The sequence below is a fragment of the Jatropha curcas genome, chromosome 3 (genome assembly GCF_041381405.1).
Source record: "Jatropha curcas cultivar XTBG-Jc1 chromosome 3, XTBG_Jcur_1.0, whole genome shotgun sequence".
NCBI lineage: Eukaryota > Viridiplantae > Streptophyta > Magnoliopsida > Malpighiales > Euphorbiaceae > Jatropha > Jatropha curcas.
In genome coordinates, this window is record NC_143153.1 from 32,033,349 (window position 1) to 32,051,584 (window position 18,236).

The window sequence follows — 18,236 nt, forward strand, 5'->3', positions numbered from 1 at the left end:
ATTTAATTATTAAGTTCTTGATTTATAAATTAAAATAATGTTTAATTTATTTTCTGTTATTCAAAATTAAAATTTTAGACCAATTTTTATTAAAATTTTCAATTAGAAAATGCTTTTGAGAGATTAAGGATTATCATCTTTGAAATATCATAGAAATGTCCAAAATTTATCAGATTTGAAAGATACTTGAGGACTTAAACGTCAGCTAATCTTGGCAATTAGTCATCGAGCAGACTGTGGATCAGAAGCATCTTTTGTCCTTATTTAAGTTATTGAAATTGATATATTTTAGTTGACAGGGAGCATGATTATAAAAACTCCAAGAAACTTGTTTGTCTAGCATTATTGTTGCATCACCTGCCTTTTTTCAAGGATCAGGAATTGTAATTTTGTTCTCTCAGTGAGTACACGTTCTGGAAATCGAACTTTCAGCAATTGAAGTTATTTACCCCTTCGACCACTTTGTCTAGTATCATTGTTTCACTGCCTGTCCTTTTTTCAGGAACAGAAGCTATAATCTCCCTTCGGACTATATGGTGTAAAAAATTTAGTTCTCTCACGGATTAAAATTGCTTACCACTTCAACACAGTGCGTGTCCGCCTCTTATCTCTAATGCAAAATTACATCAAATGCCAGGAGAGAAAGTTGTCACAGGCCCATTTTCCATTTTGCACTGTGGTGAAGCCTTTGATCCATTAGAGTAGAGCTGCATCCAAGTCCAAAAAACACAAACAAGAGAAGATTTCTTCATAATCACAACAGATTGGGCCAATCTTCAATTTATTTTTGTTTTCATACACCGAAGACTGTTAATGTGGAGTTCAAGTCTTAAATGTTCATGGAAACGTCTCGAAGTTTTATTATTTTCTAGTTTCTGCTATTGCAAATAATATGATATACATAATGGAGTTTCAATAACTTGGTTTTTTTTTGTAAACCATCCGATATCTGACACAGTCGACTAATCTAGATTTGGGTTCTATAGAGGCCCATTATGGAGGCGACCCTCTCAACTCAATTTTCTCCATTCACAACGTTTGGACGTTGCTTAAGGGATCCAGTACTTCATCTCACTAGAACAACTGGTAGTTGGTAGTTTCTAACAACTTGTTTACTAAAACAAGTTACAGTTCTTGGCATAACAAACTTCTTTTTCTTCTGTTTTTTAGTTTATAACCTCCCAGCCAACAAATAGCCATAAACCCAAATGAAACTCTCTCTCTCTCAACAATAAATTTACTAACTCATTTCATAATTATAAGCTAATAACATCTTTATAACTCTTTTCCAAAACTGTCACTAAAAAAAAAAGAAAAAGAAAAATCTTCCTTTACTAAAATAAAACAATAAATTTACAAAATTAAAAAAAAAAAACAACCCATCTCCTTTTTTAAGCTCATTAATTAGTTTCATTAAGAAATTAAAACTGCAATTAAGCACTTATATATGCTCTCACACACACATATCTATATATGCCATTTACCAATTAATTCAAATAAATCAGAAATTAATTTAGCCATGGCTATGAAAATGGTCTCTGAAGAATTCCAAACACAAACAACACCTCTTCTTGAAAATTTACCAATCCAAAAATTACCAAAAACACCAGCACAAAAAGCAGTGAGAAAGACATTTAAAGGAACTGCACATTTGGCTAAACTTCTTCCAACAGGCTCTGTTCTTGCATTTCAAATTTTATCACCAATTATGACACATCAAGGGCAATGTCGTACAATCACTAGCAAGTCATTGACATTAGGTCTTTTAACATTATGTAGCTTCTCTTGTTTTCTCTTGTGCTTTACGGATAGTTTTCGCGACGAAAGAGGTAAAGTTCGATATGGAATGGCCACGTTTAAGGGTTTATGGGTTATGGATGGATCGTCGCCGGCGAAATTATCACCGGAAGAGGCTGCAAATTATAAATTGAGATTTTTTGATCTTTTTCATGCTTTAATGTCTATGGTGGTTTTTGGAGCTGTGGCTTTGTTTGATAAAAATGTCGTGAGTTGCTTTTTTCCAACACCAACAGAAGAAGTTCAAGATTTATTGGTCGTCGTTCCTGTTGCTATCGGGGCTATATGCAGTGTTTTGTTCCTCGCGTTTCCTAGTAAACGACATGGTATTGGCGCCCCTCTATCGCGCCATTAGTTTTTTTTTTTTTTAAATTTCCCTTGACTGTTAAACATACTATGATTTAATTTTCGTGAATTAATGGAAACGTATAATTTCTGGGATTAATGTTTGTTAATCGCATGAATTGATTGATAATTGCGTTCTGTACTGCCGTTAGCAAATTGTAAGCTAGATATCCCTTACAACGACGAGCCGTTTGAAACATGAAATTGAACCACTTAGACTACTGGGTTCATAGCTTGCATAGAGAAATGCCTTTTCATTTTCAAATTGGGCTGTTATACTATTGGGCTACTGGGCTTTCATGGAAATTCTTTTTATCGTAAATTTGGCCAATTTATTAAACTTTCAAGCTAATTTAAGCTGTTAGCCCTTAATTAACTATAATAGTGATTTAATTAAAACAAAACGTTGGTCTAATTAATATTTTCCATACATGCAAAATATAAGTAGGGGAACTTTATTTTTTTACAGGTTCTTTTATTTTTATAATTTATAAATAATTAAAAGATTATCTATATCCATTAATTTGAGTATCTTGTAAATTTTTTTAGAGAATTTTATTATCAAAAATGGGTATTGTTCCAGCCCCAATTGGTACATTAGGTCTTGCACTAAAAAGTTGACCTAGAAAAATGAAAATGGAGTATGAGACAGGGAGAAAACAAGATCTTAACCTAGTCAAGAATCAACAGCATGTCATAAAATTGAAAATTTCAAGAACTTTTCAAGACGAGACTTGCAATTTGCAAATTCAATCCTAGACCTATTAATTCTCAACTCAACCCTATTTTCCCCAAATAATTTAATAATAATAATAATAATTAGGAAAATGAAATGAAGGGGCCAATGTCCAATTTTGTGTTTAAAAAAAAAAAAAAAAAAAAAGACAGTGCACAAGTTCTACTTGTTCGTGAGGAGCGTTGCTTACAATCTCTCACAATGTTCATGACAAACAGAATGAAAGATACATTAATTGCCACATGAAGATAACATGGATGGTCCGAAAAAAATCATACTATCTCTGTGTACTATGTACATTACCTGTACATCTTTAACTTTTTAGAAGAACATGTATACTGTATTGTTGGACAAAATTAAATATTTTGATAGTTGATAGTTGTTAGTTGTTTTAATAATATTTAATTATTTTAGCAATTTTAAACGCTATTTTATTCTCTAAAATTTAGTTCAGATGTTATGTTACCGAACACTATGAAAAATAATAATTAATTCTACTTAAAAAGCCAATTCTGAACACAATCACTAGTGAGAAGAAAAATCATTTTGAATATTTTTCGTACTTTATTACATGGATTGAAAAGTAAGTATTAATGAACAATATGACTATAAATAAAGACTCATCCACGAATTACTCGAGAATTTATTCGAAAAGAAAACTATTTAACAAAATAATTAAGCTTGACCTTGAGTTCTAATATATAAATGAGTAAATTTTTAATGCGTATTTATTTGATTTTCTATATTTTATTAGAATGTTATGAGAAATAATCCCATGAGCAATTAGTGACATCAATGGCATAGAATTATGCACTATCAAAAAGCAAAAGTATGAGATAGCAACAGACGAATAACCTTTCTATTTTTAGATTATTTAGGTTTTTCAGAAAGCATTTCTTTTTAGTACATGTAGTCAAGCAATTTTTGAGTCAGCATCAAGATTAAGTTTTTTTATTGAAGGATGTCAAATATTCAAAAATTAAGAAGTGCTATTTTAAGAAATAATATTTATAAATTTAGAGGGTAAATTTTTAAAAAATCTTTTACTAATAAAGGCGATAATTTATAATTTATACATCGGCGTAAAAATCATGTCACTAAAATTAAATGCAAAATATATAGATGCCGTAATTAAAAAGAAAAATACTTTATTATCAATTAATAAAAATAAATTACTAACTATAATTGTAAAAATAGTCAAACTTTTTATTTATTTATTTTTTGTTCATTTGGATAATTTATGAAGAGTGTCAACAAGTGGAGGCTACTTACAACCATCTTTTGAACAACAATTGAATGAATGCTGAAATTAATTTTTTTTTATTAATAATTTATTAAAAGAAATCTATTTATAAAATTAAAAGAATTGACTGCAATAACAAAAATAGTAACAATGTACTTTATTACGTATTCAATGATATTACGTATTTAGAAAATAGAAATTTGTTAGTATTAAAAATTAAAATACTTGGATCATATTTTTCCATAATTTTTTCCTTGTTTATCTAAAAAATACACTGTATATAGCTTACTGTCAGAAATATATTTCAATACTATAGTAAAATAAATAATTACGATGGCATGTATTAATTTCTAATAAGCACTAGAAAAAAAATATAAGTTATCTTGAAATTTGTAATGTGTGAAAAAAAAAAAATTTATCTGATTACATGGAAGAAAATCTTCAGGCGAAACAGAGCGTGAAAAAACGCGCTCAAGATGTTGGGATTGTGATGAAACCTGTGGACAAGTCGTTGATGGCGATAAAAGAATGAGCAGTAACCGCGAAAAGAAACGGTTCGATTTAAGAACTTGGAAAATCCAAAAGTGAAAAGAATCCAAAATCTCTCTCTCAATTTGTTTTTTGTTTAAAAAAAAAAAAAGAAAAGAAAAGAACAGTCACAAACCCAATTCGAGAATGAATCAATCCCTTTGATTTCCAAAAAGTATCATCTGACAAAATACCACACCAAACTCTTTCTCTCTTCAAAATATTCAATTTTTATAAATTAAATTTTGGTTTTTTAAAAAGAAAACAAAAAATAATGGAAGCAATTAGAGAGAGAAAGACTGTTCGTTCGCTTGTTCGTAGTTTCTCTCTAAATGCAAAATCACAATCTTATTATTATTTATTATTTTCAACAACAATAATAATAAGAATAAGAAGAAGAAGGAAGAATTTCTATTACAATATTAATTACTGATGATATTACTATATATTCTCCAAATCTCACAACCGCACATCTCAATCACACGCACCAAATACCATCATCTCTTCTTCTTCTGCTTCTTCTTCTTCATTTAGAGAGATAAACTAGAGAGAGAAACTGTATGAATCAATGAATCTTAAGTATGCCTACCTAAGTAGTAAGATCGCTGCTTCGATCTCTCTCATTTCTATGCTGGATTATTGATTTCAATCTCTAAGCTTAAGTTCTAGGGTTTCCAGCAATGGATGGAAGTGGTGGTGCAGCGGATGGAGAGAAGAAGAAGCCTGAAGGAGAAGTTAAGTCTAAGCGGAAAATGAAAACTGCTTCTCAGCTTGAGATTCTGGAAAAAACTTATGCTGGTTTGTTTTTTTAATTTTTTTTTTTAGCTTTTCTTTTTTAATTGAATAACTAGTTAATAGCTTGTATTTTTATTTGTTAACTGAAAACTGAAGCTGTTCTACTGAAATGCAGCTCTCTAACTGAAAATTTCTCCTCTTATTATGCTACTTTATTTGTTATGCTTTCATTTAAGCTTGATATGTATATATATTATTTTTTTTTAAAAATGCATTTCAAACTGTTTTTTTTTTTTTCTGGTCCTAATTTAGTATTTCATTTAGCTGGAATTCTTACTCTTTAGTTTTCAGCTTTGGCTTTTTATTCTTGGGCCGTATTATCAAAATATTGGCTAAATTGCTGCAAACTTGTGTTTTGTTCAGTTGAGACATACCCCTCAGAGTCATTGCGGGCAGAGCTTTCAGTCCAATTGGGACTCTCTGATCGCCAGCTGCAAATGTGGTTCTGTCATCGGCGTTTGAAGGACAGAAAGGCACCACTAGTGAAGCGTCAGCCCAAGGATTCGCCGGCACCATCTGGTGAGGACATGGGGGCAGTGGCAGAGGTTGGAAACGAGCACATGCTTGTGCCTGCTTCAGGAACAAGTCCATTTGGTCATGGGATGGATCCGCGGAGAGTAGTTGCTAGGACCCCGGGGGTGGCTGTCCCAAGGCTTGCTCCTGAAATGTCATCAGTGAGGAGATACTATGAACCACAGCAGTCAATAGCTGAGCTTAGAGCCATATCATTTGTGGAGGCTCAGTTGGGGGAGCCATTGAGGGAGGATGGTCCTATTCTTGGGATGGAGTTTGATCCCCTGCCACCAGATGCATTTGGTGCACCTATAGGTAATTTTGCGCATAGATGCTGTTAGTTGCCCCATTCTTCTTTGATGATCCTGTATAGAAATGGTATTAATTTAATAAGTTTGGAAATTTACTTTTAAGTGACAATCTGCAGCTGATTATCGGTTTAGTTAGGAAAATATCACTGATATTAGCAATAAGGACTATTAGATTTCATTCTGAACGTTGATGCTTTAGGAAAATACCACTGATATTAGTTGTCAAATCGAGAATCGAAGTTTTTAATTTTAGAATCTAGAATTGAGAATTGAATTGTAAGATTCTGTATAGCTTTTTAAAATTAATTAAAAATAAATACATGCATATATATATATATATATATATATATATATATCCATTAATTTTATGAAAAGATGCTAAAAAATTTAGTTGCAAATAATGTATTTATATACATTTCAATTCTAAATCATCTACTAAACACAAAAGTAAACAGACCTAATGACTTGTGTAGTCGTCGAGTTCAAAATATCAAACTATGAAGTTAAATTTTAAGATGAAGACAAAGTGAAACTATCAAGCCGCTAGAATTTCCTAAATTTTTCCACTTGTTTTGTTGGGTAAGAGAATTGTTGAACATGAAAATCAACTCGAACCGTAAGATTCACGATCAATTCCGATTCACCCATGAGATTCGAATCATTTAGCATAAAAATTGAATCGAATCATAAGATTCTGATAATATTAGATTTCATTCTGAACGTTGCTGTTTAGCGTTTAGCTTACAGTTGTTATTTGTCAAGAAATGGATAGGAATGAAATGTCTTGAGGGAAGTGTCAATCTGAGATGACATTGATGATATTCTATATTGCTTAGACTTTAGAGTTAACTGAGACAAGATATTTTGTGAGGTAGGCTACTCATTCTTTGCCTTTTGCATTAAGAAATGAAGAAAAGGCAAAGAAGAATATTGTTGGAATATGAAATTCTATAGCCCGTGCATTCTGAAAATTTAGAAATTGAATTTAATGCGTTAAGTGTCCCCCTGGGGAGTACGTTCGCAAGAATGAAGCTCAAAGGAATGAACATGGATGACCTATGTTCAAAAATATCAAAATCGCTCAGTGTATAACGGGATTTTTGCTGGTTGATTCATAATGTGCCAATATATTATTATGATTTTGAAATCATATTGCCACTCTTTAATGGACAAATGACTGTTTCTGAGCCGATACTCAAATGGGTCAAGTGAGACGTGAGAAGAAGAAGAAAGGGAAGGCGGGAGGGAAGTGTACCTAGGCAGAATATTGGTGCATGATAGAGGTAGTGGAGGAAGAATATAAAGAAAAGGGGAATGGGTAGACAACATAATGGGCAAGGACAAATATGTTTTTTCCTTTTTCTTTTAATTTTTCCCTTTTTCATTTTAACTACCTTTATCACCCTGGCACGTTAAGCCTTCTTCTTGAGTTGTATTTTGGGTTGTTAGCCAGGACACAACCACAGACTATACCAGCAGATTTGCTATGAGAATATTTGGAAATTAAAATTTCAATTTTTGGCCTAATTTTATAATTTATAACTCAGTTTAACAGTCTGTTTTAATCATTTACAAGGTACTTGTGTCTAATGATCATGGGTGGCAATTTGTGTTTAATGGTCATATTCGTGTTACGTTGCTACACCACTATGACATGACTTGGGTTAACTAGAACATGATAAAATAAGCTTACCATGTTAAAAATTAAAACACATCCAATCATTAAATGGGTAATGCAACATGACATGATAATATATGTTCCCTTTGAAAAATGCGTTCACATTAGGGAAATATATATATATATATATATATATATATATATATAGATATTTATAAAGCCCATTTCCAAACAAAATGTCATATTTAAAGGGAAATATTCATTCATGAGTTTGTTTTTAATCTAAAAGAGAAGGTAGTCTTCTCTTTTTGTAGAGGAGACAACATCCATCTCCTTTACTCAAAGCTAATATGAGATTTAATTCATTTTTGTGTTACATATCATTTATGGGCTTGTAGGTCAACTTATAATACAACATGATTATTTTCATGTCACAATCTGGTTAACATGATAATGACTTGAATGTGATAAACCTGGACCACCAATTTGGTGTTGGGTTCTTGTTGTGTTCAATATTGCCATACTTAACTAACAACTTAGATAATTTCATAAATTAGAAAAACTTTTGTATCATGTCAAATTTATTTATTGTTCTGAGGGATAGAGGTCCAAAATGATCTCGTCTAGGTAATATTTCAAGCAATTCATGAGTTTGCATTCAGTAAATAGTTCTTTTAGGTGTTGATAATATTTATGCATTGTATATTTAGCTAAAATATGGCTTAATTGATTTTTTCCTAATTTATTCAAAAATTCAAGGTAGTACCAGCTAGTTTGATTACACCATGGCCCAATATTGTGGCATTGTTACTGATGGTGTTGCCATGACAGATATTGTTATGTAAAGCATTGGTGCCAAGTCCTTTTAACACAGGGTTCTTGTTCTGTTCACAAGAATATGATGTGTTCCTTTTTGTTCATCCGATTTTAAAGTTTCTTTTTCTCTCATATTGAACATCATGCTGTCTTCTAACTTACGTTCCAATATTTGCCTTTTCACTTGCTTTGGTTTGTGGGACATTTCCATGTGCCAGCAATAGATAGCTTACTGAATGCTGAACGTGTTTTGATGATCTTTTTTATATGATACTAGGAACAGCTACACTGGGGCAGCAGAAGCAGCCTGGAAGATCTTTTGAGGCCAGCCTGTATGAGCGACTTGATGCAAAATCTATCAAGGTTAGGCTATATTCTTATTTTGTTGAATTGCTAGAGGGATGTTGATAGAATTGATATTGCTCTTTATCTCTCTGTCCATGTCTCTCAATCTCTGTTGTACAGAGAACTTATCATTCTACCTATGTAATCATAACTAAGATCCTAATGAAACCTTTCAATTATTGAAAACATAAATGCTGTTGTCATAGAACATGAAGACCACCAGCATGGAGGTATATTAGTGAAAGGCAATCTCCATACATAGGTCTGGTGGTTTATAAGAATCTGTGGGGTTTTTTCCCTTGTGGAAAGTAGAGCGATTAAGTAAGCAACTAGATTAATATGCTGTTTACAAAAATAAAAAATGTTTATTCGGAACATAGTATAGGCTCATTTTTCGTGTGACAACTGATCAGGATTGTCTTGTTTATATTGCTAGTTAACTGTGTTTTGATTCAGTATTTGGTTTCAGTGGACATCCAAAATCCTACGTGGACTCAGTTCCTGAAACCCAATTTAACTAGAAATGTGACGACAAATATGGTAACAGTGAGAATAACCTCGAGGGAAGCAATGAAGCAGGAGTTAGAAAGTTTTAATAGATTTCAAATGCATTTCTATTTCCTGTTTAAATATGTCTGCTTCTCTTTCCTTTGTGCCCCCACCACTCCCCCACCCCCACCAAAAAAAATAAAAAATAAAAAAATAAAAGAAAACACACATGTGCACATTCACAAGTGGAATTTACTAACTCATTTCATTCTGATCCTCATCCCCCATTTGGTGTCTGATACTTGCTGCCGTATACTTTCTTTTGCTTGATGTTAATCTTTTGATGACACCATGTTTTTGTGCAAATATAAAATATATTGCAGTTCTCTTCTATTTCTCTAATGATTATATGGAAAATAAATCATGTTCACACATCTAATGTTCAGGGTACTACAAGGCCTGTGCATGAATACCAGTTCCTTCCCCAGCAACCGACTGTTAGAGCAGATGCATATGAACGAGTTGGCCCATCCTATCAATTTGGTTCGCCAGCAGACAGTCATAATACCAAGAGTGCAGCATTATCTGCAGGACGCCCTTTAATGCATGCAAATGAGCAAATGACCTCAGGATATGGTTTTCCAAGTCAGCTGCCCAGTCTAAATCTCATGCCCCCAGAAGGCAGGCAGGGCCACCTCTTGCCATCTGCTACAACAGAATATGATACTGTACTACGAAAAAGCTCCTTCACAAATGTTGGTGGGGATGCTCAAATTGGTTCCCACCCAATTTCTGTGTTGGACAATCCATTTATGCAGTCTGAGAGGAGGGTTACCCATGATGAGGATGTTTTGCGCATTGAGAGGAAGCGAAAGGTAGATTTACTTCATTCAGACATCGACTTCTTCTACTGTAGACTTAAAAATGCATGCTTATTTAACTTTTTTGCAGAGTGAGGAGGCAAGAATAGCACGTGAAGTTGAGGCCCACGAAAAGAGGATAAGAAAAGAGCTTGAAAAGCAAGATATCTTAAGGCGAAAGGTAAAATTTTATTATTCACATAATTTCTTCCATGATTCTATAAGGTTATGTGCAGATGGTTGTCCCTTACCTATACTTCATATTCAGAGAGAAGAGCAAATAAGGAAAGAAATGGAAAGACAAGACCGTGAAAGGCGGAAGGAAGAAGAAAGGTTATTGCGTGAAAAGCAGCGAGAAGAGGAGAGGTACCAGAGGGAGCAAAGGCGTGAACTAGAGCGGAGGGAGAGATTCTTGCAGAAGGAGTCTATGAGAGTAAGTTTGACCCTGTTTCCAATATGTTCCTTTTATAACTTTGCATATGCAGAGGCCAATGCTGAACTATCCTTTTATAAATTTTGCATGTGAGGATAAATTTGTTTTTTACTTTTTTTATTTTCTTAAACTTAGGCTGAGAAAATGCGTCAAAAGGAAGAACAGCGCAGAGAAAAGGAGGCAGCAAGGCAAAAGGCTGCTACTGAGAGGGCAATTGCACGCAGAATTGCTAAAGAGTCAATGGAGCTAGTTGAGGATGAGCGCTTGGAACTCATGGAATTAGCTGCCTTAAGCAAGGGCTTGCCTTCGATAGTTTCTCTTGACTTTGAAACTCTGCAGAATCTTGATTCATTCAGAGGTTAGTTATGTCTGACCTCATTTACATTCAAGACTATCTGTTTAGTTATTAGTAGCTTGTTATATTTGTACTTTTTTGTATTCATTGTTCTTTGCAATGCTTGAGTTTAATTTATATGATTCTTGGCCCCAAATGATAACACTTGTTAAGGTTATTTTGTGAATGAACTTCATTTTCAGTACGACTGCACAGGCTTACATTTTCATATTTTGTTCTCTATAGATAAGCTGGCTTCATTCCCTCCCAAATCTGTTATATTGAAGAGGCCTTTTGCAATTCAACCTTGGAATAGTTCAGAGGAGAATGTAGGGAATCTTCTAATGGTGAGTTTAAGTGATTCTCAATCCTTTTTTTCTTTTTCCATTTGTATTTTGGACACACTCTTGGAGAATCAATGGGCCAATATTGCTAATATTCTCTTGCATTTGCCATTATGGGCAGCATGGTACTGCTCTAGAGAAAAAGATTAAAAAGGGATGACTTCAGCTTTTCTTCTAGAGTGTACATTAACTTCATGTCATGCTTTTTTTTTTCTCTTTTTTTTTTTTGATAGATTGGAAATTCTTAGAAGGAAAGCCGTTGATATGGTTTGTGTCCTGGGTCTCTTGCATTATGAGGCAGGCACTCAGCCAGTGGACTACTAGTCCAATGGGAAATTATACTTGGTTTGAGTGTCAAAATTGAGTACAAACTTAAGCAAGGGCATCTTTTTCTCCTCATTTTTCCTCTATGGACATGCATTCTAATTATAGTAGACAATTTTTCTTACGCCCTCCTATTTACTTTTCAGTCTTTATAAGGCTCTTGAAGTAAATTGTGAACTTACAGGTTTGGAGGTTCTTAATTACTTTTGTGGATGTTCTCGGGATATGGCCATTCACTCTGGATGAGTTTGTCCAAGCTTTTCATGATTATGTAAGCAGTTTTTATGTCTTTGAAATGTATGGGACTCGACTATCTAAGTTTTAGTGATATTTAGATGCATTTCCTGTTCTGTTATTTCAGGATCCAAGGCTATTAGGTGAAATACATGTTGCTCTTTTGAGAACCATAATTAAAGATATTGAAGATGTTGCTAGAACACCTGCCTCTGGGTTAGGGGCAAATCAGAACAGTGCTGCTAATCCTGGAGGTGGACATCCACAGATTGTTGAAGGGGTAAGTCTTGCTAATTGCTTGTAAATGTGGCAATTTCATATTCTCAGTTTTTTCTTTGCTTTTCAACCGATATATTTTTGGTCTTCTGTATCAGGCATATGCATGGGGTTTTGATATACGCAGCTGGCAACGTTACTTAAATCCATTAACGTGGCCTGAAATATTGCGACAGTTTGCCCTTTCTGCTGGATTTGGGCCACAACTGAAGAAAAGAAATGTTGAGCAGGCTTATCTTCGTGATGATAATGAGGTGCTTCTCATTTCATTCAGTTTTTCTTCTTTCAACATATAATTTTCCTATTTCCGTTAATTCCCAGTGTACATTCTGTCTCCTTATTATGCTTGTGTTGTGAGAAACTGAGACTGTTCTCCATTTTGCTTTTGAATGACAGATATCTCCATTTTGCTTTACCAAACACGTCACAAAGTACAAACTTTCCACTTTTTAGTTTTAGTAATACCTGTCATGGAAATGTCATTACATTTGTTATTGGTATGTCGTTGGTTCCCTTATGGAGAAGACTATATATTTTGAGGATTGCAATTTGCAAATATGTTGATTCAGTTAAATTGTGAATTTTGTTATAGTGTTAGTCTCAATGACATCCTGCAAAAAGTTCAAAAATTAAAGCCATGACACTAGTTGTCCTGTTACATGACTCTTCTCTATATCCAGCCTTTTGCAACTTCGATCCCAATTCTTCATATTTGTTTTTGCTTTTATTTACTGTTGCGGAAGCGCAATTAATTGAAACCAAATCTTGTACTCATTCTACTAGAGGAGGCTTCACTGGTGTTGGCTGAAAGTTTTTAGTAACTCCAGTGGTAAGCTGTGAAGTTGCCTAATTAACCAAGTTGAAAACCAGTACTGGCTAGTTGCACTTTTTTTGTAAGATAAGGTGCTTTATTGTGAAAGAAAGAAGCATATCCTACAGTAGTTAAGATTGATGGCTTTGTTGATGGAAAACCAATCATCCTATCTGGATGATTGTGCTGCTGTCTTGTATGGAAATCAAAACTGGAGGTCAATATCTCTGATGGTTGCTGTGTCTGGTGTCTTGTTATTACTATCAGAAATAGCCTGAGAATCACATGTTCCATAGTGTTGCCTTAAGATGTGGTATCCATGAATGTGAGGACAGTATGTTTTTCATTTTCACTTCTAAAGGTCATTCTTTTTCTATGTTTTGTTTGATTCATTTCTTGTTTATATTCTCTTTGGTGTTATATTCAGGGTAATGATGGTCAAGATGTAATTACTAATTTACGCAGTGGAGCGGCAGTTGAAAATGCTGTAGCTATAATGCGAGAAAGGGGATTTTCTAACCAGCGCAGATCTAGGCATCGCTTGACACCTGGTACTGTTAAATTTGCAGCATTTCATGTTCTGTCACTTGAAGGAAGCAAGGGTCTGACTATATTAGAAGTTGCAGAAAAGATTCAGGTAATTTAAATTACTGATTGTTTATGCTTTTGTTTTCCTTCCTATATTAACCTATCTCATTCACTAATTTTTTATCAAAGAAATCTGGACTAAGAGATCTCACAACAAGCAAGACACCTGAAGCTTCAATTGCTGCTGCTTTGTCGAGGGATTCAAAACTTTTTGAGAGAACAGCTCCATCTACATATTGTGTGCGTCCTGCCTATAGGAAGGATCCAGATGATACTGAGGCAATACTTGCAGCAGCTAGAGAAAGAATCCGGATATTTAAAAGTGGTTTTATAGATGGAGAAGATGCTGAAGATGCTGAAAGAGATGACGATTCTGAGAGTGATGTGGCAGATGATCCTGATGTTGATGATTTAGGTACTGACTTAAACCCTAAGAAAGAAGCTTGCAGTTCTCCAGAAGCAAACAAATTTAATGCAGAAGAATTATTTGAAAATGGAAAGGAGAATGATGAGGTCATCAGCACTCCACAAGTTGGACTTCAGAATGTTGGCGAGGGTTTGTCTTCAATGCATTCTGAAGTAAAAGGTGTTCGATCTTCCACTGGTCAATCTATAGATGTTGCTGGTGTATCCACTAATGCTGAGCAACAAGGTGCAGATATTGATGAAAGCAACCTTGGTGAACCATGGGTTCAGGGTCTGATGGAGGGGGAGTACTCTGATCTGAGTGTGGAGGAGCGCCTTAATGCCCTTGTTGCATTAATTGGTGTGGCAATTGAAGGAAACTCTATCCGGGTTGTTCTTGAGGTATCGTAACTTCTCCTTCTGGTAAAATATTTTAAAATCTTGCAATTTGCTTGTCTGTTGTCTGAAACGAGGGCTTTTCAGGAACGCCTGGAAGCTGCAAATTCTCTAAAGAAGCAAATGTGGGCAGAGGCCCAACTTGATAAACGTCGAATGAAGGAAGAGTATATCACAAAGATCCATTTTCCCTTCTTTACAGGAAACAAGGTGGAACCTAATCTCGCAATGTCTATAGCAGAGGCTAGGCAAAGCCCATTGGTCACAGTTGATGAAAAAATTAATGAGATGCCTTCAAATGCTGCTGCTCAGCAAGAAAAATCAACTGACCCACAGAATGACATTAATTATCTTAACACTACTGAAGGAAACATGCAAATGCAAGATTTCTCTGTTGGTCCAGATAATCTTCCATTTCATCAATCAGGACATGCTGCAGAAAAGTCACGCTCCCAGCTAAAATCCTTCATTGGTCATAAGGCAGAGGAGATGTATGTGTACAGATCATTGCCTCTTGGTCAAGATCGCAGACGTAATAGATACTGGCAATTTATCACATCTGCTTCTTGCAATGATCCTGGATGTGGCAGAATCTTCGTTGAGTTACGTGATGGTCGTTGGAGGCTTATTGATTCTGAACAGGTAGTACTTTTTCCCTGTTGACTCGCTTTTGCTTCGACAGTTTATGTATGACCTACACTATACTCGATATGTTGCCCCCTTTTTTTTTTTTTGGGGGGGGGGGGGGGTTGAGTTGCATTTGTGCATGGTGTTGTGTCTACAATATTCTGGAAGTGGCATGCATTTCTAGTTTCATTTTTTGCTAGATTTTCTATGGAAGAAAAGCAAGAGGTGTCTGCCACATGCAATATTTCCTTTTGGAGAGCTACTATAATTTAGTAATCTTAACCCTGTGACAATGATCCTGTGCAACTTCTTCCTATTTCACTCTTCTCCTTTATCTTTCCATTTGCATGTACCTTTTTGTGCTTGCTTATCATCTTTCTGAAATTTGCGTGCAGGATTTTGATTCATTGTTGGCATCTTTGGATGTGCGTGGGGTTAGAGAATCCCATTTGCACATGATGTTGCAAAAGGTTGAGATGTCCTTTAAGGAAGCTGTTAGGAGGAACATGCTACCTGCAAACACAGGGAGACAAATTGGGGACACTGTTAAAGCAGAAGCTGCTGATATGGTTACTGGCCCTGATTGTGGCGCTACTATTGATAGCCCAAGCAGCACTGTATGTCTTGCAGATTCTGATATGTCTGATACCTCGACATCTTTTGCTGTTGAACTTGGAAGAAATGAAATTGAGCAGAATTTTGCCTTGAAAAGATATCAGGATTTTGAGAAGTGGATATGGAAAGAATGCTGTAATTCTTCAGTATTATGTGCAGTGAAGTATGGAAAGAAAAGATGCAGACAACTGCTCAGTCTTTGTGATTACTGCTATGATATTTATTTCTCTGAAGATGACCATTGCCCTTCTTGCCATAAGCCATATAAGCAATCTAGCAGCGACTTCAGTTTTTCCAAACACGTGGCTCACTCTGAAGAGAAACTGAGGGTTGGGCCTGCTTATAATTTGCGTGGTTCATCTTCTCCACTGCGGATCAGGTTGCTTAAATTGCAATTAGCCTTGATTGAGGTGAGTGCCTCAATGTTCTTATCTTGGCAGATCAGCTTTATATTACTGGTACTATTATTGTGATTTTAGCTTTACTATTAGGAAAGTGCATCTGAATTTTGGGCTTGCAGGTTTCTGTTCTGCCAGAAGCTCTTCAATCTGTTTGGACTAATGGCTATCGAAAATCATGGGGTACGAACCTGCAGTCCTCATTGACAGCTGAAGACTTGCTTCAGGTTATGTGGCCTTGTCTTTTCTTACTTCATTATTTGTGATGTAGTTCATACTTATTTGTTTTTTCCTACACGTTCAATGTTTTCCCTTGTTTCTTATGCTTAAGATTTCAACTTTTTATATTTCCTTATTTACTCTATGATTGGGTCCAAGGTTTTGAACTCTTGTTTACTTTCATTTCAATACCTAGCCGCTTGCTATTATACAATTACTTTTATTGCATTGATATGTGACATGTGTCTCTTTACTTCTGGTAAACGTGAAATTAGAAAAATACGAGTGAGTTGTATTACCTGTAATTCAGTTGTCTCATGTTCACACTTCTGTTGCATGTCACTAATAAACTTATTAACGTTGAATAAACTGTTTGCATATTCATCCCCAGACTCTGACATTCTTGGAGGGTTCCATTAAGAGGGATTATTTATCCTCGAATTTTGAAACGACCAATGAACTTTTGGGTTCAGACGACCTATCTGGAGTTGCAGCTAATGATTCTTTCAGAATGGAAAAGGTTCCTCTGCTTCCGTGGTTACCACGAACAACGGCAGCTGTAGCTCTAAGAGTGATGGAGTTTGACTCCTCGATTTCATACACACTGCATCAAAAAATTGAGTCTCAGAAGGACAGGGGGAGTGTAGACTACATTGTAAGTAAACCTACTTTAGAGCATAAATTTTAGTTCAAATAATGATGTTGGGATGGACCTCTCTCTCCCTGTATTGGGTCTTTTTCCTGGATTCTTAACACAACAAATGTTTAGTTCTGTTTTTTAGGGGGGGAAGGAGAAAAGAAATACTATATCCTGATTTGAATTGTAATTTGCTTAATAACTGTTTTCTTGACTTTCATGCCTATTCCTCAGAAGCTTCCTTCCAAGTTTGCCATTGTGAAAAGCACCCAAGATAATGAAGCCAATGAAACTCCTCATACAACTGGATTATTTCAAGAAGAGAATTGGGCCGATGCTGGTTTTAGTGCAGTGGGTCGTGGAAGGGGGAACCGAGGTCGGGGTCGTGGTCGTATCCGCGGCGGGAAGTCTCAAAGAAGAGTTACTGGTTCTAGATCAGAATCTGTTAAGAGAAGTATGGCCACAAACAATGACAGAATAGGGCAGGTACTTTCATGGAAAGGACAATCACGTGGGCGAGGAGGGCGTAAGCGTGGTCGTCGCAGCATTAGAAGTAGGCAGAAAACAGTCAAGAAAACAGTGGGCATTTCTTCTGTAGCAAATATTCCCAAGCAAATAATCTATGACAAAGCACCAAGAAAGTTGGGAAGGCACGATTGGAATGGTGATGAAACGAGATTCCAAGAAGGTACCGAAAATCTCAGCAGCTCAGAAAGATCAGAATATGATGTTGATAATGGTCAAGCTACAGGAGATGAATATGATGATATGGCAGTGGATGACTACTCTGGTGGTTATAATGGCAAATCTGATGACTTACTTGAGGGAAGTGATTACAATGTAGACGCCAATGAAGAGGAAGAGGAAGAGGATGACGATGAAGGTGAAGATGAAGATGAAGATGACCAAGCAGATTTGGACGTGGAGGGATTTATAAATGGGGACTCTGATGAGGATGACATCAGGGATGGAGAGCAGAATGGGGACCCGGACGACATCATTGGATCTACATCTTCAGATTTTAGTGATTATAAGTAAGTAAAATTTAACATAGAGACTGTTAAGAAAGTTATTTCTAACTTGCATTCTTTAGTGTTCCGCAACTCCGCCTGTAAGTATAAGTGAACTGAATGTATTTATAGAAGAAAAGGTAATTGTTGATATTTAAATATCAATCTATTGTCATTTCTTTTGACCAG

At 35.2% G+C, this 18,236-nt stretch overlaps 2 protein-coding genes across 3 annotated transcripts; both read left to right on the forward strand.

The window, feature by feature from the left end:
• Positions 1–1,519: 1,519 nt before the first annotated feature.
• Positions 1,520–2,238, forward strand: DMP7 (transmembrane protein, putative (DUF679 domain membrane protein 7)). The gene has a single exon (XM_012233020.3). The coding sequence runs from the start codon at positions 1,520–1,522 to the stop codon at positions 2,150–2,152; it is 633 nt and encodes a 210-aa protein (XP_012088410.1). The 3' UTR covers positions 2,153–2,238.
• Positions 2,239–4,811: 2,573 nt separating this feature from the next.
• Positions 4,812–18,235, forward strand: RLT2 (Homeodomain-like transcriptional regulator). 2 transcript variants are annotated; one of them, XM_012232823.4, is made up of 18 exons: positions 4,812–5,447; positions 5,808–6,272; positions 8,986–9,065; positions 9,983–10,411; positions 10,488–10,577; positions 10,665–10,829; positions 10,965–11,187; positions 11,410–11,510; positions 12,016–12,102; positions 12,193–12,345; positions 12,440–12,595; positions 13,580–13,789; positions 13,870–14,547; positions 14,629–15,183; positions 15,564–16,193; positions 16,304–16,408; positions 16,792–17,055; positions 17,272–18,235. In XM_012232823.4, the coding sequence occupies exons 1-18, from the start codon at positions 5,330–5,332 to the stop codon at positions 18,073–18,075; spliced, it is 5,313 nt and encodes a 1,770-aa protein (XP_012088213.1). In that variant the 5' UTR covers positions 4,812–5,329; the 3' UTR covers positions 18,076–18,235. The 2 variants fall into 2 exon arrangements, with proteins under 2 accessions (XP_012088213.1, XP_012088211.1); XM_012232821.4 differs by having other exon boundaries at positions 4,813–5,447; positions 8,980–9,065.
• Position 18,236: the final 1 nt, after the last annotated feature.